Source organism: Hibiscus syriacus, unplaced genomic scaffold (assembly GCF_006381635.1).
Source record: "Hibiscus syriacus cultivar Baekdansim isolate YM2019G1 unplaced genomic scaffold, ASM638163v2 tig00111769_pilon, whole genome shotgun sequence".
Lineage (NCBI taxonomy): Eukaryota > Viridiplantae > Streptophyta > Magnoliopsida > Malvales > Malvaceae > Hibiscus > Hibiscus syriacus.
In genome coordinates, this window is record NW_024063172.1 from 585,305 (window position 1) to 606,682 (window position 21,378).

The following is a 21,378-nucleotide window of genomic DNA, read 5'->3' on the forward strand; positions in this document are numbered from 1 at the left end:
TAAATAAATGGTTGTTATTTTTAGAGGTTATAAGTTCGAGCACCAGAGACTATAAAGTATTTAAGCGTTCATTGTCAATTAAACATCAAACTATCTAGATATTATGTACAAACCAAACTACCTCAGTGGTTAAAAGAGTGGTTGTTGTTTCTAGAGATTATATGGTATTTAAGTGTTCATCGTCGATGTTTAATAACTAAACCAAGCTTTGTGTACGGCATATAAACTATTCATGGGCATGTGACCCGAACCTGACAGGTTCCAATCTGATCCGACCCAATTGGGTAAGTTTTTTAAAAAAAAATCGGGTTTGGGTTCGGGTTTGGGTCGGGCCAATTTTTTAAATTATGTTCGGTTCAGGTTCGAGTTTATGGTGAAAAATACATTACTCATACCCGAAAAAATTATAATTTTATCTTATATATCTAGAGATAATTACAATAATATCATTCTATATATTATTTTAATTTAATTTAATTCCTATTTTATTTTAATTAAATTCATATTTTTATTGAATAAAAATATTTTTAAATAAATATATTATTTCGAGTTGGGTCAGGTTGGGTTTAGATTTTATCTTAAAAATTGGATAGGGTGGAAGGATATATTTTTTTGGTCGAGTTTGGAACAGGTGGAAGGGGTATATTTTTCAAGCCGAATTCGGATCTGGTGAAGGATTTAAAATTTTTAATTCAAGTTTGGTGGACTGAAGAAGAACACAAGTTTCCCTTTATTCTTTTTCAGGTCTCTTAAAAGAAACCTTATAGTAGTAAATTTATTCAAAAGCTACAACAGGATCTGTAGCCTTCCTTCCATATCTCCTACATAGAAGTACAGCTCAAAAACTCTAGCACGACAGGTTGGGTCCAGGATCGACGCCGAATCGTTTACAATAATCGGTGTAAAACTGGATTCGACGTTGAACCCTCTGTTGTGCTGCTCCGCCGACCCCGCATTCGAGTGGGCCGTTGATGGCTCTGATTGTGGCTCCGAACCCTCGGCCGATGACGGGACGAACCGCGTTCATCCAGTACGATAATGATGCCTTGAAAGAGACGACGGGGTTCGTGGCCACTATTTCAGGGTTCTTCTATAAGTCCAGCTTTAGAGCAATCCCTGCTTTCCCGTGGTTGGTGTTCCCTGTAAGCTGAATCGGTCCTCGTCCATAGTAGGACTTGCCTGGTGCACATGGGAACTCTGGACTGGATGTACAGTAAAATATGTCTTTTTTTCCTCTTCTGTAAAGCAAAAGTCTGCAATAATAGGGTCTTAAAATGTAATTAAACCATAAAAGTTAAGAGATTAAGGTGCGTTTGGTTGGATGGAATCCCTTTGAATTGATGGGAATTAGAATCCAATTCTACCACTTTCCTATGTTTGGTTCAAGTTTTTCAAGGGAATTGGAATCCCCGATGGAATTCAATTCTATCAAATGAGGGAAAGTGAATTTCATCAAAAAATAGATGGAATTTAATTCCCTTGTTGGAGGGAATTGAAATTTAACCATACTACCATCATCAATCCTTTGGTAACTTATTCATATATTAAATAAAAATATTTTATTATTATTTCGGGTCGGGTTTCTAATTCATATATTCGGGTCGGGTTCGGGTTTAGGTGAAAAAAACCGAACTGACCCGAAAATATATATAATTCAGGTCGGGTCGGATTAAATCACTGTTTTTATTAAATAAAAATAATTTTTATTATTTCGGGTCGGGTCGGTTTGGATTTCTAATTTATATATTCGGATCGGGTCGGATGAAACTTTATTTTGTTCGGGTCGGGTTTTTTAAGTGTGATATTCGGGTCGGATTTTTTTAAGTGTGATATTCGGGTCGGGTTTATGGTGAAAAAAACCGGACCGACTTGAAAATATATATAATTCGGGTCGGGTCGGATTAAGTCACTGTTTTTATTAAATAAATTTTTATTATTATTATTTCGTGTCAGATTTCTAATTCATATATTCGGGTCGGGTCGGATGAAACTTTATTTTGTTCGGGTCGGGTCGGGTTTTTTTAAGTGTGGTATTCGGGTCGGATCAGGTTCGGGTTTAGGGTGAAAAAAACCGGACCGACCCAAAAATATATATAATTCGGGTAGGGTCGGATTAAGTCACTACTTTTATTAAATAAAAATATTTTTTTATTATTTCGGGTCTGGTCGGGTCGGATTTCTAATTCATATATTTGGGTCGGGTCGGATGAAACTTTGTTTTGTTCGGGTCGGGTTTTTTAAGTGTGATATTCGGGTCGAGTCGGGTCGGTTTTTTTAAGTGTGATATTCGGGTCGGGTTTAGGGTGAAAAAAACATGACCGACCCGAAGAAATATATATAATTTTACCTTATATATTTATGAATAATTACAATAATACAGCTATATATATAATTTTTTTTCAATTAAGTCAATTTTTTTATTGAATAAAAATATATTTTTTTATTTTGAGTCGTGTCGGGTCGAGTTTCTAATTCATATATTGAATAAAATTAGTTTTTTGTATATTTTTTGGTAACTAATTAACATACTCCGATTGGAATGTATCGAAATATTGCTCTATCTTTTGGTAACTTATTAACATATTTTGATTGTGATGATTTTAACTTATAATGTTTATTAGCATAATTTTTATAATTTATTAAAATGAATAATTAATCAATAAAATGAAAATTTAATATTTTTTATTTTTTATAATATATTACTACATGTAAGTTGTAAAATAAACTAAAATAAAGCAAAAAATAAGAAGGGTAATTATGTCATTTTATATTACTGAAATCAAATTCATCTGACATGTCTGCGAACCAAACAGAATATGAAATTGGATTCTAATTTCATTTCGGAATTAGATTTCAATTCCTACAGATTTCAATTCTTTCACAAATTTCAATTCCCTCATAAACATTTCAACAAACCAAACGCCGCCTAAAGATTTAATTTCACTAATTTTAAAATTCAAAGGTTTTAAAAAAGTAATTAAATCAAACAAATTTAGACTTAATGTTTAATTCCATTAATTTTAAAAATGATAGTGTCCAAAAAATCTTGACACGGACAAGAACTAAATTGCAATGGTTTCAAAATTACTAAGGACTTAAAAGGTAATTAGAACATCAAAATTTGGAGGCTATTGCCCCTTTATTCTTAACATAGTGTATCCTTACAAATTTTAAATTCACGTATAATTTTTATTAACAATTTCTTTTCATTTTTTAAAATTTTATACTTTCACTCATGTCTAGACATCAACTAAGAAATATATGACGATCATGGATGGATCAAGAGCGACTAACGAATCGATTGTCTTTTTAAAAATTTTAAATTTTTATATAATTTAGATATTTTTATTGATAATCAATTTTCACCCTAAAATTTAAATATTAGTAGCTCTTAAAATTCTAGAAGTTCATTTTTAACATAAAAATGTGTGTTCCTACCTAATAACGGATTGAGTTAAAGAAAAAAAGGTAAATTATGCATTTAATAAACGAACAAACACGAACAAAAGTATATTTGATTTGTTTATGTTCAGGAATAAACTCATTTATAAGCTTATTTATTGATTTATAAGTTTGTTTACTCGGTTTTTCTTTTTCTTTTACTTTTTTTATATTTAAAATATTGCTGAAGGTAAGGATTAAATTGAACATGTGGTGAATTTTGGAGATTAAGTTGTGAAGCCTAAAAATTTAAGGACTATTGGTGTAATTTTACCATTTTTCTTTGTGCAACAAACGTGTTAATCAGCGTGAAACGAACAATGTTTGTGAATGTTCGAATTAAATGGATCGAACTTTAGAGTTTAAATTGTTATTACACTAAATTTATTAATTATTATGTCTTTAAAATATTTTAAAAAAATTGAGCAATCATTTTAAAATTTTTCGATAAATATATTCAAAACGCTTAATCATTTTATAATTAATGCTCGTATTTTTTATATATGCGGTGTTCGAGGTCGATTTAAAACTTAACAGTCACTAACATTTTTTTATGGGTAAATTGCATCATTCATCACTGAACTATCTTCTTAATCCTATTTTTGTCATTAAAGTTTATTTTTTAATTTAATTACTTAACATTCAAACTACTCATAATTTAACCACTCAAACTTTCAAATTTATTTTTTTATTTTTTAATTATATATTAATAAAATATTAATAAAACGATCATGTCACAACAATTATTAATAATATAAATTAGAGTGATTAAAATAGGTACAATTTGAAAGTTGAGTAGTTAAATTGAAAATTTGTAAACTTTGGTACTAAAATAAGAGTGATAAGATAATTGAGAGATGAATAATGTAATTCAACTATAAAAATGCACTGTCGTTAAATTTTTAATGGCAAGATACTAAGACGAAACAAAAACTAAACATTATGTATAATTTTTAAAAAATTAAAATTTTAAATATTAAAACAGATCAAAATTAATAATTTAAGTATTTATGACGTAGTTTAGCCTAACGTAATTTACAAGAGTAGACAGTAAATAAGACAAAACTAAAGTGGTTCCTCTTTAGGTTTTTATTACTACAACGTTAACTTTCTCATTTCTCTTCCTCGCCGCCTTTCTTTTACTTCTTCACTCTCTCTGCCTCTGCCTCTCTGGTACATCACTATCTCTTTCCATATCTTCAAAGATTCATTCTTTATTCACTCCTTTATACGTACTTTTATATGTGTATAACGTATAATACGGGATGGTTACTATTTCAAAGACTCAATCTTTTGTTTTTTCTTTGTGCTTGGCTTGTTTGAATCTAGCTTGGGACATGTTGCTTTTAGCTGTTTCTACTTTCATGTATGTGGAATCGTGCATCATGTATGTGAATATGAATATAGATATGGATATGAATGCCATGACCCCATGCATCATGCATGTTGGCAGGAGTTTTCTTACATGATTATTACCTGAATTCCAAAATTGAAGGAAGGTAGATAATTTCTTTGGAATTTCCAAATTGTTAGCTTAAATTTTTACCTAATTATCCATTGTTACCTTGTTTTTAATTAGAAATACGATTGAATTTACGAGCATCACAATGTATGAATCTGAGAAATCGAAGAGCTTTGTCATCTGTCACTGAAATTTGGAGTACTTGTTGAACAAGTTCTTGCTTCATATTCAAAGTTCAAGAGTTGAAATGCATTCTGAAAGATGGTTGGATTTCTAAGCTTCAAATATGGTAGCATTTTATACAATTTGCCTTGTATGTATGCACAAACTTGTTGATCATCTTTTAGTTCAAGTGCATGTTCGATTTTCGGGGGACTCGAGTCTTCGAATTTTAACACAAGCTGGTTTTTAGTCAGCATGAAGGTGAACAAATACTGATGGATGTTAATCCAGGTAATATACTACATTGTGCTGCAAAAACTGCAGTTCACAAGGAGAATGATGATTTCCTTGGATGGCTTGGTGGTTAGGAAGAGTTCGAGGTGAATGATTAAGCGCGAAGAGAGCATCGATAACATGGAGTTTGAGACGCATACACAAAATATCGCTCCGGAGGATATCGAGTTCGATATACTCGGATACACAGATGATAATCACACCGCAAAAATTGAAATTCAGGATCCGGATGCAACTGAATGTTCCAGCTCATTTGCCGACAGCACGTCTGATACCGATAAATGTTCCGAGTTGAGTGATGCTGAAGTGGAATCGCATTTCATTGGCGATACTGCTTTCGCATCTGCCTACGGACCGTTTAGTAGCGTGTTTCATAGGAGGTTTGCTTTCTTTCCATATTGACGACTTTTTAATCGTTATGTATATGTTTGAGCATTTGAATAATTCAAATAGGTCTGCATGTGTATGTGTGTGTATGTATGGATGTGTATAGAGTCAATATTTGACATTGCATAGCAATCATACATGCTGTGATCTTATATAAACGTTGTTCCGTACCTGCCGTTCAGGAAGAAGAGGCTGACAAATCATTGGAGGAACTTCATTCGGCCTCTCATGTGGCGCTGCAAATGGGCGGAACTGAGAATCAAACAAATAGAGTCTCAAGCAGGAAAATACACCAGAGAACTTTCAGCATACAATCAGAGAAAGTTTTCCAGGATTGATCCATCTGAACTTGAAGGTATTGGTTCAAAATCATTGCCGTTTTCTAGTCAGTATAACCGTAAAAAGGCCATGAAGCGGAGGAGACGAAAGAGAATCGAAGAAACGACCGATGTAGCGTCATACATGTCAAGCCATAACTTATTTTCCTACTTTGGTACTAGCTTTTCCTTTATTCTTTATCATTGTTGTTTAAGTGTTCTTCTCGACTCGCCTTAACCCCCATGCTCAAGCGCGATTCGCTCTTGATATGTTTCAGAAAACAGGAAAACCATTCCTGATGGTGCTTATATTGCCGATGACTTTCCCAACACAGGTAACATCATTTTCCATTTTACTGAATCAATTTCCTGTATTTTAACTTCGTTTTTAACCATTCATTTTGCATGAGACTAGACCTATGGATCCTAGGAAGTCGAATATTTAGCCGTGGTCGGCTCCATTATGTTAAAATCAGGCCGACATACTGAAAAACATGATCATATGTTTACTGTCAAATGGAAGTAGTTCCTAAGGTAGAATCAGCATTTCGAAGGCTATGTTTCTTTCGATTTCGAGTTATCTTAGTTTTGATTGTGAAGTGATCTTTGTCATCACTTGGTGCAGCTGATACGGACCAACATGCCGAATGCAACGATAAATCCGGCATTAATAATGATCGACTACTTTTCGAGTTCAGAGATGAAAATAATTCCTTGGACCAAGTCCTTAGGAAGATTGAAATCATGCATGCTAAGATTCAAAAACTCAGGAATCAGCTTGATCAAGTGATGTCCAAAAATGTTTCGAAGTTTTCTTCCTCCGAGAATTTGAGCCTCCTTGCTGTTTGTGATGCTCAAACCAGCTCTGCCCCTAGCCCTACGGTTTCAGCTGGAAACGGAGACACAATATCCGCCGGACCTGCATTTAACACGGCTCGACAAATTTCCGAATACGGTGGAGATATGGTCATGCCTGCAAGTGCCGTTTCAAGTTATGGAGAGGCTTTCCATGTTCCCGATATTATCGAAAGCACTGTCGGATTGTTGTCGTATGCTGAAGTTACCTGCCACCAGCCACAACTTGTCGATTCGTGCGAAGATGTAAGCCCTCTGAACATACAGAACTTACATGACAATGCCATATACTTGTTTGAGTTTGACATGTTTTGTTTGCTTCTCATGCATGAACTAGTGACAAATGAGAATCTGCTCATTATGATACTGATGATATTTGCAGATTGTGGAAAATGTTCCGACACAGAACGAAGGAAACGCCGGAGATAAACAAGCTTCAACGGCGACAAACAGTCGGTCCGTAAAGCAACATCGTCAAGCCGAGAAAGTAGAAGGAGGGAGCACCGATCCTTCTCGTGTTCCAACATCAGAACGTAATAACGCAACCAAGAACGTAGTGTCTCCGGAGCAATCGGTTCCGAGACCATCTCTAGCGTCGGACATCTATGCCCCTAGGAGCAAAAGAAAGCGCGGCGAACGTAAAGCCGGTTCTGTTGGTTGAAGAAGGAAACCCGCGGGCGAGCCTGGTAGTTGCCAGTGACTTCATTTTTTATGGTTCACCAAGCTTAGTAGGCTCTTTATTGCTAACAAGTCAATCATAGACACACTTAGTAGGTACTGTAACCGGAACTCGATTTTTAGGGCCACTCCGTTGTAGTTTCCGATAAACTGGTCTCAACCAACAGTTTTCATAAGTCTGAGAAACTAATCTCCGGTAATTAGCACTCCTTAGTGTCATGGAGATATGATGATCGAAGAATACTCATTTAAGGAGTTTAATGAAAGAGATGGAGAACTTATTTATTAACTATTCGTGTCAAGGTGAAGATTGTTAAAATTGTGTTAAATAATTTTATTTGATTCTATCCAAAAGCTCGAGGTATACTTCAGGTAGAGATGACAAATTTCATATAATGTTATTCCAATTCATATAACAAGTTATATATTTTAAAAACGTGATAAAATTTGCCGCCTTATGTGACGAGTTTCATGTATATTATGATAAATGATTTGGATCTCAAAATAATTCTTAAAAATGTGATAAGATATTTAGAAAAGATTCCGCCCATATTATCCTCAAAATTTAATGTTATCTAATAATTATAATATATTTAAAAGGTAGAGATAAAGATGAGCACGAGACCCGAATGTGACATGTTCTAATTCGATTAAGTCAGAGTTTTTTTAAAAAAATTAAGTTCGAGTCAGCTCATATTAGATTTTTATAAAAAAAATATCCATGTCAGATCGGGTTCGATTTTAGGGTGAAAAATATATGACCTGACTTGACCCAAAAAATAATATAAATTTACCTTATATACTTAAGAATAATTACAACAATTACTATTTATATATATTATTTTTTAAATTAAAATTTTATTTTTATCTAATAAAAATAATATTTTTTATAAATATATTTAATTCGGATCAAATTTGCTCTATTTATAAAGAATTCAAACTTTTAACCTTGATTAAGAGTTGAAGGATCTAGTGCCTTAATCTTTTTATTATTTCCATGTGAGATGGATAAAAAATCCACATTAATGTTTTTATCTTCAAATACAACTATAATTAAAAAATGACATAATATTAAAATTAGTCCTTCAATGTTTATTAAAAATAGTCATTTTGTCCCTTATTATACTTTTCAAAATATTCTAATCCTTTATATTTTATTTTGGGACAAAAAGTCTCCGCTATAGATGAAAATTGTTAGTTAGCATGTGATTAACACTCCAAAATAACGTTTTTTTACTCTAAAATGAAATGTTAAGGGTCAAAATGTTATAAAAAAAAAGGATCAAAGTGACTATTATGTTAAATGTTAGAGGCTTTTTACTCTAAAATAAAATGTTGGACCAAAATATTCTGAAAAAAAAATATAGATCAAAATGATCACTTTAGCCAATTTTAGGGGCTAATTTTGACATTATACCTTCAGAATCAAAATAAACATTTTTAAACTAAAAGTACCACATTGACTATTTAATCAAAATAAGTAATAATTATTATATTAAACTCAATGAGTAGTTTCTATAGTCTAGATTTATTATAAGGTCCAAATCCCAGAAAAAACCGACCGGTCGACAACCGATGCGGCGGAAGCAAGGCCAGGCTGACGGCGACTTCGGCGGCGGCATCACGACTGTGCGTGCCTTGCCCACGAGTCAGCGACGTCCGAGTAAAGCCGGGGCAAAAACAATTAACGCTTAATCTTCTTCCCTGGAATCGCTTGGCCAAAACCCTAGCATAAGCGTTCAACGCCAGCTTCGACACTGAATAATCCGTCCATATCTCCGGCCACCCTTGGCTCCGCCACCTCCCTTCCTTCACATCTTGAACAAACATATCTACTACTCCCTGGATTTCTTCTTCCGATAGCCTCTCATTTTGCAGAGTTGCTTTTATCTTGAGGTTTCTCACTTTCTGCAAATATGGGTCAAATACTACTATAATCACTTCAACCAATGTTGATATATTTAAGGATAAATTACAAATTCAGTAGGTGAACTTAACTATTTCTCCTATTTCGCTTACTGTACTTCAAATCTTTTCAGTTTCTTCCCCGAACTTAATACATTGAGATTTTTTTATCACTCGACCGTTAAATATAGATGCAAAACCACATCGCTTTATTGAAGATTTTATTTTTTAAAACGACGTGAGAGTAAAGTGACCAGAAAAACTCGATGTTCAATGAGTAAAATAGGAGAGAGAGTAAAATTCAAACGATAAAATTTATAATTTAATTACCATATATTTAAAGGATAGGATTATAGCAAGGAACTTACGTTAATGGAGCCAAGCCTGGAGCTAATGTTAAGTATACGACTTGAAGAAGATGAAAGGCGAAACAATGGCAGGAGTGACTCAGTGAGTTGCCTGGGTCCTTGAAAGTTGGTTTTTATTACAGTCTCAGCAAACCCCACTGAGTTCTCATGAATTTCATTGAATGAAACACCTGCATTGTTGACCTAATATATTTTAAGGATTAATACTCCACAAATATTAATTATTTAAGTTAACACACCCAAATTATTTACCATAGTAATCTGTGCAGTAAATAACTTTTTCTTTTTTTTAAAAGAAAATATTGTCTGTAATGCGTTTGAACCAATATTTTAAAGGAAAAAAATCCCGAGTCTGATAAAAAAATCAGTGAGAATTAATCATCAATATTTGAAATGTTGATCGATTATTCTAGATTAGATTTTATAAAGATCCATTATGTAGTAATCTTTTTAATTCAATTTATTCTATTTGTAAATATAGAATTCTAACTTCAACTTGTTAAACCAACTAATTACTTATGAATAATTTTAATAAGATGAATATATCTAATCCAACTGCTTTAGTTTTAAAAATTTAATAATACATATTAGTATTACATTTTCTTCATAAAGCGGGCTAAAATATACTTAAAATAAGGATGAGGATAAGTATACAAATAGTCTCATGATTATATAATATTATTTTATTAAGTATTTTGATTATTAAAATTTATAAAATGATTTTTCAACTATAAAATGTTGATTTATTAAGTTCATCGAGTATTAAAATTTATAAATTTGTCACCTGACTATTGATTATATTCCAAACTCGTCATTTTCCGTTAAAATTTGATGATTGCCTAAATTGGACGTTAACATGATGACTGTGATACAATAGTCATTTCAAATTCTAGGATTAGATTTTATCATATCATAGTTAGCATATTAATGTTTAACTCAAGAGTATCGTTAATTTTTTAACGAAAAATAACGAGTTTAGAACATAATGTATAATCAGATGTCTATTTTGTAACTTTTAATAGTCGAGTGAATCAACTAAGCAACACTCTATAGTCAAAAGATCATTTTATAAATTTTAGTAGTCAAATGATCTAATAAAATAATATATTATAGCCGGAGACTATTTATGTACTTTAATTTAGAAATAATTATTTTTAATATTATTAAATTTGTATTTGACTCATTAATTTATTAATTTAGATGAAATATTGAGATTTACTAGAGGAATAACTTGTTACCTGAATTCTTTCTACTTTTAAACCCTTAATCTTGTTTAATAAATATAGTCTATTATCCTCGACAATTTTGGTACTCTGATGCAAAACCTCGATTCGTCTAATTATTCTTGTGTATTTATATATGATATTAGAAAGGATTGTGACATTATAGTAAATCTGAAACTCAATTAGAATGGCGATTAAGTAAAACAAGATTTGAGTGGCAGAGAAGACTTACAAGGATATCAAGTCCTCCAAAAGTTGTTTGCAGCCATGAAACGAAGGTTTTAATCGAATCAGCCTCCGTTACATCCAGCGGAAAGAACCGCACATTTTCAAGCCCTCGATCCCTCAGTTTCTCAGTAGCTTTCTTCCCCTTTTCCACATCTCTGGCCGTCAAAACAGCCGTCAAACCCAGCTCCGCGAATCTCTTCACCACCGCGAAACCTATGCCTTTGTTCGCTCCCGTCACCACGGCCACCGTGTCTCCGCCCCACCACCTGCCACGATCCTCAAAAAACCATGTTAAAACATTGAAAATCCCGAGAATTCGTGGATTTTCGTACGAGAAAAAAAGGGAAGACTTCTTTTACCTTGCTGATGAAGACAGCGAAGCCGGAGAAGAGATGATTTCTTTAGATTCCATTGTTTCTTTATTTGTTTGGATGAGATCGATTTTCTGGCGTTTGATTAAATAGGGAGAGGAAAATCATCGAAAGAAATTAGTAAAGAAAAGTGTTGAATTTAGATGGCATTATTGTATATAGATTGAGCAAAAGTTTATGCATATGAAAACATAGGATGAGAGATACAAAACAGTCCCTCAACTAAAGAGCGTAAAGTATATTGATGGTCCAACTATAGGCTATTATTTTTTAAATCTCTCAATTATTAAAAATTATAAAACAGTCCTGTAACGAAAGAGTGTTGCTTTGTTGAATCACTCAACTATTAAAGATTATAAAATGATCATCTTATTATTCAATATGTTTCAAGCTCGTCATTTTTTGTTAAAAAATTAACGATATTCTAAGCTGAACGTTAACATGTTGATTGGGATATAATAAAAAATTAACAATATTCTAAGCTGAACGTTAACATATCTGATCATATCGGTAAACGAACCACAAAAGGGAATCAATATATTGAAAGATCATCGATAAACCGTAAATTAGACTCGAACAATGTGAAAAGCTATCGACAAAGGCAAATCGGATATCCACATCCAATCCGAGGGTCAAAAGCAGAGAATATCAACAAGATATTAGATAAACGTTATTCTAATCGGTTGTGACGATTTAAAATCAACCCTTAGAAAAAATAAAAGAAAAAAATCGCCAAATAACAAAAAACATGACAAAAACCATAAGAAAACGTGTTATAAAGGTATATGAAAACATGTCATACCGACAGAAGGTTCTTACCTCCCCCATATCCCATTACATATGGGAACAAGGGACAACCATTTATTCATACCGACAGACTTATTGAAAAAAATAGATATATGATATAAAAGAAAAGAGAAAAACTAGACTTTTTGAGGCTTATCTTCATCTAAAATTCGATAATTTATAATTATAATTATAATTAAGTTATTATACAAAATATGTATATATTTATATTTAAACTAAAATAATATCAAACAAGATCCACCCATGATAAAATATGAATATAGAAAAATTTAATTTACCAATAATCAGTTGGTCTAGTGGGATGAGACACTAGGTACTTTAACCAAAGGTCAGAGGTTCAAATCTTTACATTTGTGAATGGAGCAAACTGGGTTAGAAGGGTCTCCTTCGCCTCTGCAATACTCGATATGGATTACTCCAATTAATAAATCAAATAACAATGATTAATTAAAAAAAGATAAATTTAATTTAATTTAATTTCAACGCATGAAATTCGTTAACAAAAAAAGAAAAGGTAAAATCTGAATAGTGGAAACTGGCATGATTCACATATAAATTAATTTTATATATCTCATGCTGTTGACTTTTGTAGTTTATTATTATTATTATTATTATTATTATTACTATTAAAAAGATATTATTAAATATATTTTTATAAAAAGTTGTTATCAATATTATAAGTGAAGTTAGTTAGCTTCTAAAGCAAAAGGACACATTTTCAGTAATAAAATATTAAGGCTCAATTATAAAATAAGTGCTAAGATTATACCAATTTTTTAAATACGTACCCAAACTTTTTTGAATCATCCAGGTACCGAATGTTACAAACATTATTATTTTAGGTGTTCGGGTCGTAACCGACGTTAAAATTTGTCGTTAAGTGATATGTATCACATTCTGGTAATTGTAAATTTTTTATTTAAAATTAAAAAATTAAAATTATATTTAAAAAACACAAATTTAAAAATAGCCCCAAAACTTTGAAATCCATTATTTAAACCCCTAAACTCACGCCGACTACCACCATTTACTGTCGGCGAAGCTCCACCCGAACTCACCTCCCTCTCGATGACTAATTCCTACCCCACGCGATCCCGACGACTAATCGACAACAGCTATGACGATATATGACTAGGAAGATGGCAAGGACTATATCGACGGTGGTGGTCGTGGTCAGCAAGGGCGTGACGATGGGTTAGCGTTAAGGATTTAAGACTTTTAGGGTTTTGGATTTTTTTGTAATTAAATATAAATTAGGGTTTTTTATAAATATAATGATATTTTATTTTAAAAAAAATTAAAATTACTAGAATGTAATACGTGTCTCTTAACAGAGAAAATTAACGACAGTTACAACATGAACACCTAAAGTGGTAACGTTTATAACGTTAGACACTTGAATCATTCAAAAAAAAATTGGACACCTATTAAAAAAACGATATAGTTTGAACACTAACTTTATAATCAAGTCAGATATTAAATATGACAAGAGATTAAAATTAAAAATATAATATTTCTGCGTCACACCAACAATTTAGAATTGAAAATTTTAAATTTATTAAATTTTAGGAATAAGATATTCGATTTTACCCATCTTATTTTGTTTCGTTAATCAATGCGATGAAAATTGTATTATATATCAAGAAATTTGATGATTTTTTTTCAATTAATTCATAATTAATAAAAGAAAAAGTATATAAAAATGAATGAACAAAGATAAGGCTATCCATACAACACAAATATAAGATAATATAAACTTCCTCTCTTCTTCCGAAACGTGGCCCGTTAGGGATGAGTATGGGATCCGAATCTAACGAGTTTTGATCTGACTTTATTTGATTAGGTCGATTTCTTTTTGAAAAAAACATAATTGAGTCAAATTAAATCGTTTTTTTAGAGAATATGTACGAGTCGAACTAAGTTTGGATTTAGAACGTCATCCATGTTTTTTGTTGGTTTGATAATGACAATTAAGATTGTCGATATTCACGTGTTTAAAGCATCTAGGATTAGTACATTTATATGAACCATTCCCGTGAATTGTCTGTCCAGCTCAGTTGGTTAGAGTGTAAAGCTTTTAACTTTGTGGTCGTGGGATTGAGTCTCACGGTGGGCAATTCATAATTCTGACAACCGGATGTCTCCTACGGAAGCTGCTCTCAACCTGGCGTTGGGGAAAACCTACTATCCTACCTCTCCTTTACCCCATTACACATGGGAATAGGGTCAGCTAATTTTTTTTATATGAACCATTCCCGTCGCAACAAATAATTTTAACACAAAAACAAACCAAGTCCAATGTTAAAATATGATATTTCAATCGATTCAAACCAAATTTTGTCCTCGTTTAATTTAGGCATATGTCACACTTACCTGTACTTTTTAAAAAAATTAATGTGGCCATCGTATCATTTTTTCTGTCAATGTAGTCCTTCAACTAGAAAAACAAATACAATGTGATCCTTTGACCAACGTTTTTTGTCGTTGATTGTTACGGTGTTGATGTGGCAGTTCACAATACTAACGTGGTGATTCGCGATGCTAAAGTGGTAGTCAATTTGTCATGTTTGAGTTACCAATTTAACTCACCTATCATGTTATCTGTCACGTTATCAACCACTGTGGACTACCACGTCAGCATCGCGAATCGTCACATTAGCACCATAACGGTCAACGGTAAAAAATATTGGTCAAATGACCACATTGAGTTTATTTTATGAATTAGAGAGTCACATTATTTTTTTAAAGTACAGAGACCTTTAATAAGTACAGAGACCTTTAATACATTGTTGCCTTTAATTTAAAACCCAAATATTTTTATATGAACTAAACCCCAATTTATATAACCATTATTTTGGAGAAAAAGTGACATTTAGAAAGCGCATTTAACAACCTCTTTTTTACCATGATAAATTATACTTTTAGTACATAAATTATCAATTGTAGTTGTTAATAATTAAATTTAATTTATATTTCATTTTAGTACCCAACTTAACGTCGAGTTTTAAAAAACTGAAAGTCTAGATACTAACACAGACTGAAACTGGTAGTTTAAATACTAAACGTGTTAAGTATTTAGCTGTAAGATACTAAAATGAAATAAAAATAAAAGTTATGGATGGTTTTGAAAATATTGAAAGCTTAGGTATTTAACAATTAAAAAGTGATATTTGGTATTAAATGCGTAATTTACCATTTTAAAAATGGGAACATTATTTTTGTTTTCTTCTAATTTCCCCCAAATTGCAAAGTGTCAACAAGTAAAAGAAAGTGAGAAGAATGGGAATAATGGTTTTAAAGTCCACCTTGACAGAGACCATCAGCCAGCCAATTAGGAAAAAAATAGTAAAATTAAGCTTTTTTTATTACTTTTTTCCTACACATGCAGTTGTGTTTACATTATGAGAATTTGGAGCTATTGCTAGAGCCAATCATGGCCTAGCCTTTGCTGGGAGAGCCGCCCCGTGCTAGGCCTAATGTCTCCTCAACTTGTCGAGGTTAGAGGTGTTTAAATTTTCGAATTAATTCGGTTAATCGATCAAATTGAATTAGTTCGATCGGTTAACGGTTAAGAAAAATTTTAGAATTCGGTTAATGGTTAATTCGATTCAAAATCGGTTAATTAACCGAAATTAAATTTTAAATATTAAATATATTATATATAACATATGGGCTCAGCCCAAACCATTTAAAATACGATTAATAATTTAATATCCAATAACTTTTAAACCTAAATCAATATTAATTAATAAAAAATTATATAAAAAATTTATTTTATAATTATATATTATTTAAATTAATTGTAAACTGTTTTTTTTAATTAAAAAAATTAAATATATTACATATAACATATGAACTCAACCTAAATCATTTAAGACTCAATTAATAATTTAAGATCCAATAATTTTTAAACCTAAATCAATATTAATTAATTAAAAAAATTATATAAAATTTTTATTTTATAATTATATATTATTTAAATTAATTATAAAATGTTTTTTAATTAAAAAATATTTAATTTTTATATAAATTATAAAATTTTAAAAAATTTCGGTTAATTCGAAAATTAACCGAATTTTATTCGGTTCGGTTAATATTATCGAAAAAAAATTAGGTTCGGTTAACGGTTAAAGAAAAAAAAATCTGATTAATTCGATTAATGATAATTTAGTTCAGTCGGCTACCGAATGAACAACCATAGTCAAGGCTTGTGTTTTTAGTTCGATATAATCACTTATAATTAATTTATTAATCAATTAATTCAAATTGAATATTATAAAAATCCATGTGGTTGCGACTTTTGTAACCCAATTTATTCATTGAGGACAACATTGGTTCTTTTTCTAAAGTGATGTCTTTTTTATTTTATTTTTTAACGATAGGTCACTAAAATGGCGATGAGTAACTGTAAGGTAATTTTATGTCATTATTAAAAGAGAAAATAACTTCAGTGACCGAAAATGCTTTATAATATACGATTTTAACCAATTTTTTTTTTGGATTTGTCAAAATGACCAATAAAATCACAACGCGAACTCTAATTTTCCAACTTAGTTTCTAAATTCGCAACGCGAATATCCAGATTTGCAACGCGATTATAAGATTCGCAACGCGATTTTGAAAAATGTGAATGTGTTGCGAGAGTTTGAAAAACGTGTTGTTGTGATAGTGAAAATTTGTTGCGATAGTGAAAAATCCAAAATAAGTTTACATTTTAACTAGTCCAAATTCACGTGGAGTTTGAAACAATACATAATTTGTTGCGATAGTGTAAAAGATTCCCAAGTGTTGGCAATGTTCAATCACACATAGTATTGGAAACACTATTGGGAATTGGTATTTAAGGCTTGGATTTCTCACTTCCTTGTTGAGTGGAAGAGAGCAAGGGGGACTGTCTTCGACACGTCTGCGCGAATACTATCTTTTTAGAGAAAATTCTTAAGAAATAAATGCAATACCACTAGTCGTTGCGATTTTGGACTATCGCAACGCGAACTTAGACTATCGCAAAATCGCGTTGCGAATTTGGAAACTGAGTTGAAAAATTATAGTTCGCAATTTTGTTGGTCATTTTGGCAAATCCAAAAAAAGTTAGTTAAAATCGTATATTATAAGACATTTTCGGTCACTGGGGTTATTTTCTCTTATTAAAAAAATAAAAAATATCACATCAACGGTTCTATTAATTTTTGGAAAAAAAAGGCATTAGATGTTCAACTTAAAAAACAATGTGAACCTCGTATTTTTTTTATCTCAATGTGGCCCTTTAACCAATGTTTTTCGACGTTGATCGTTACAGTTCCAATGTGGCGATCCACGGTACTGATGTGACGATCCACGTTGCTGACATTGTAGTCCATTGTTGTTGATAATGTGACGGATAACATTACAGATGTACTAAATTGGTAACTCAAATATGACAAGAGAACTGTCATGTAAGCATTATAGACTGCTATGTCAGTATTATGAATTGCCCTGTCAACACAATAACAATTAACGATAGGAAAACATTGGTAAAAAGACCACATTATGTTCGTTTTCTGAGTTGGAATGCCACATTAAAAAAAAGAATACGAGGGCGACATTGGTTTTTCTTCAAAAGTACAAGGATCTCTAATGCCTTTTTGCCTTAATTTTTTATAAGGATGGGTAACAAAATAAAATCAAAGTAATGTTAGGTATGATTTTGAAAAATAAATAATTAGGTGACTAAAACAGAATAAAAATGCTAACTCGTATACTAAACATGCAATTTACCGTTAGAAATATTGAAAGTGAAGACTGTTGAAGAGATTGAAGATGAACTTTCATTGAGAATGACTATCATAAACTTGAGGAGGAAGAATAAAAATGAAAGAGATGGCGATTGAAGTAGTTATAATTGTTGTTTAATCCAGGCTATAAAATAGCAAAATACAGAGAAAACACAACTTTCCTACTTGGGACGATAAGACCTCTCTAAGTTTACTCTTCCGATCAACAACAATCAGTTTGGTAGCGAGCGGCAGAAGCCATGGCACAATTCAGAACTCCCCTAGATAAATCTGTTTATCGCTACTGCACGAACCGATGATCGATTCGTTAGGATGAAAGACGGATTCATTCACGGATCCTGTGTGGCCAGGAAGCTTGTACAAGATGCGTCGAGAAGTTGTGTCCCATATGTACACCATCCTATCCGAGCTACCGGCTGTGACTTTGCTTCCATCTGGTGACCAGCCACATTTCAACAAGTTCTTCTCGAAGTTGTGCTGGTGCCCTTCGAAAATCTTTACGCAGCGATTCTGTGGTGCGTAAGGGCGCATGTCCCATATGCAGAGTTTGCAATCCATGCCATTGGTGAGAAGGTAAGAACCGTCAGGACTCAAACTCATACCTGTTATCATGTCTTGATGGCCTTGAAGTGTCATGGTTACTTCACCTTTTCGTAAGTCCCAAACCTTGATATCGTTGTCGATGCCACCCGTGAAGATTTTATCTGATGCATCGGAGAAACTGACAGCTGTAATTTGGTATTTATCGGGAAATGTCTGGATGGCACCCCTCTGACGCATATCCCAAAGTTTCGCTGTTCCGTCATCGGATCCACTAACGACGAGAGGTGGTCCTCTCCGTGACGGACAGCATGAATTCACAAAAGAAGAGTGTTCCGCCATCTTTTTGATTTGTTTCCCTGTTTCAGCATCCCATGCTCTCAACGTTTTGTCAGGGCTAGCCGATATTATATGGGATCCATCGGTTGTCCAATGAAGATCCAAAACTGCATTCTTGTGCCCTTTTAGAACCATGAAGTTTTTGCAGTCTCCATGGACATTCCACATAAAAATTTCTCTGTCATGCGAACCAGATGCGATGACAGTCCCAGCTGGATTAAACTTCATGGTATATATGGAACTCTGATGTCCGGTAAGCAACATTATCGGTGACTCCAGACTCGATGTACGTTTGTTTCCATTTCTGTCTGGTCCTTGAGGAGCGTACGCAACAGTAGACCATTCCATAGGCCTTGGACCTGACAAAGCACTTTCACCCTCCCTCCGAACAATCTCCATCTCCTAACCTTGGGTTGGTAATCAGCAGGTACAAAAATACACTTGTCTCGGCTACAACCTGTAATATAATATTATAGAAAACAAACATTTACATAAAAGATATATGATTGTATCTAGATGGCACTGGTCCATCCTGGCCTAGACTTCATAACTCATAATGCAAACTAACGTAACTATGATCCCGTCCCTTTTCCCAACATGCCAACAATAATAACACAAACTTCTCGGAAGCGGATAAGAGCATAAACAAAAAAGAAGAAAGTATCCAGCAAACCATTAAAACAGTTCAACTAATCAAAGAACGTGATTCGAATAGACTAGATATGCCGTACTAACTTTCAATTACATCAAAACACGAAAAATTAGTGTAACTTCGATTTCGAAGCAGATCAACAAGGTACAACAAACAGGAACAAACTCACAAAGGGGTGATACATAATTATACCAAAAACAAGTTAATAAACAGAAAGGTACATAATTATGCCATTGCCACATGAAATACAAGCAAGTTACTCTACAAAAATCTTAATCTTAACAATGAGATAAAGTAACAAACTTTACTATTAAAACATAAAATTCACAGTAACAAACAAAAAAGAGTTAAGCAAGACAACGAGTCAAAAGATCTAGGAAGGTTAAACACGGAATTCGATTCAATTGAAAGAACATGTATCCATTATACAGAGTTAAGCTAAAAACAAAAGGTTTTTTTTTTGGGGGGGGGGAGGAAGAACAAATAGCACGAAGCTAAACCCTAACGGTGGTTAAGACAGTGAATTAAAAACGAAACTTCGCTCACTGTGTGGATCTAAAATTTCAACATAACAAGCTAAAAAAGATCAATTCCCAGCTCAACAATTCAATCTATTCAATCCAAATAGATGCAAAACAAGGGATTGTAAACCATAAGTAAATGAATAATGAAAGTGCTGAGAAAGCTAAAACATCGGCGCCGAGGAGGGAAGCGAAATAAGACTAACCTTTGAGGCTGTGGAATCTGGAACGATGGTGAATTTGGCAGAGAGAAAACAAGGGTTTTTGAATTAGAAGGGGAATTTTGAGCTCTCTGAAAGGTATGAGGCCCAAATAACTCGGGCTGGTAGACTGGGCCTAGTAGAAATTTATGTTTATTGGATAGGTTGAAGTTATCGAATCTATCTTTCGTAGAAGAGTTAATGAATCGAGCTTAAATAAATAATATTATATTTTATTTATTTATTTTTAAATTTAATCATATTTAGTTTTTTTGTTTAAATTTTTAATATTATATTTAAACTCGATTTATTTTTTCGTATACTCAATACTCATATAATATCTTCGTAATCACCATCCACCCACCACTTAGGACAGATAAAATTTTTAAATCCACACCCGTCCACACGAATACATTCTCAGATTCAACCTCGCACCCACTACCCAATTGGATATCCACCACCTATCTTGTACTCGCTTGATAGCAGCCTTACATATTGCAAAAACAACAAAACATAGAACAAATGCATCAATAAGCATAATAAAATAAATTAAAGATTAATTGAGTTTTTATCCTAATATTTGGTTAAATTACAAACCATGTCTTATAAAATATTAAGATTTATAGAATAATCTCTTAAATTATACATAAATTCATAATGATCCAAAATTTATATGGTGGGTAAAATTAGTATGCAAACGAATGTGGGGCGGGCGGATGCAGAGTGGGTAAGGTCTAAAATCTATCTTCTACTCACCAGGGACGGACACATGATTATATATTAGGGGGATGAATTTGAACATATAAATGTTCAAAAGGATGAACTTGAACTTATAAAATTTTAGAAGACGAAAA

General features: G+C 32.5%; 3 protein-coding genes across 3 annotated transcripts; 1 reads left to right on the forward strand and 2 right to left on the reverse strand.

Annotated features, from left to right (window-relative positions):
- The first annotated feature begins 4,573 nt into the window (after positions 1-4,573).
- On the forward strand, positions 4,574-7,854 carry LOC120169588. The gene is made up of 6 exons (XM_039177705.1): positions 4,574-4,614; positions 5,357-5,739; positions 5,929-6,239; positions 6,342-6,398; positions 6,689-7,164; positions 7,301-7,854. The coding sequence occupies exons 2-6, from the start codon at positions 5,450-5,452 to the stop codon at positions 7,577-7,579; spliced, it is 1,413 nt and encodes a 470-aa protein (XP_039033636.1). The 5' UTR covers positions 4,574-4,614; positions 5,357-5,449; the 3' UTR covers positions 7,580-7,854.
- Positions 7,855-9,091: 1,237 nt separating this feature from the next.
- Positions 9,092-11,836, reverse strand: LOC120169438 (salutaridine reductase-like). Its single transcript, XM_039177582.1, has 4 exons — positions 11,680-11,836; positions 11,325-11,586; positions 9,870-10,052; positions 9,092-9,504 (listed from the first exon to the last, which is right to left on the reverse strand). Exons 1-4 carry the CDS (start codon positions 11,730-11,732, stop codon positions 9,112-9,114), a joined length of 891 nt encoding a protein of 296 aa, XP_039033513.1. The 5' UTR covers positions 11,733-11,836; the 3' UTR covers positions 9,092-9,111.
- Positions 11,837-18,288: 6,452 nt separating this feature from the next.
- Positions 18,289-20,610, reverse strand: LOC120169521 (U5 small nuclear ribonucleoprotein 40 kDa protein-like). The gene is made up of 3 exons (XM_039177647.1): positions 20,531-20,610; positions 18,515-19,608; positions 18,289-18,470 (listed from the first exon to the last, which is right to left on the reverse strand). Exon 2 carries the CDS (start codon positions 19,548-19,550, stop codon positions 18,522-18,524), a length of 1,029 nt encoding a protein of 342 aa, XP_039033578.1. The 5' UTR covers positions 19,551-19,608; positions 20,531-20,610; the 3' UTR covers positions 18,289-18,470; positions 18,515-18,521.
- Between the last annotated feature and the right edge of the window lie 768 nt (positions 20,611-21,378).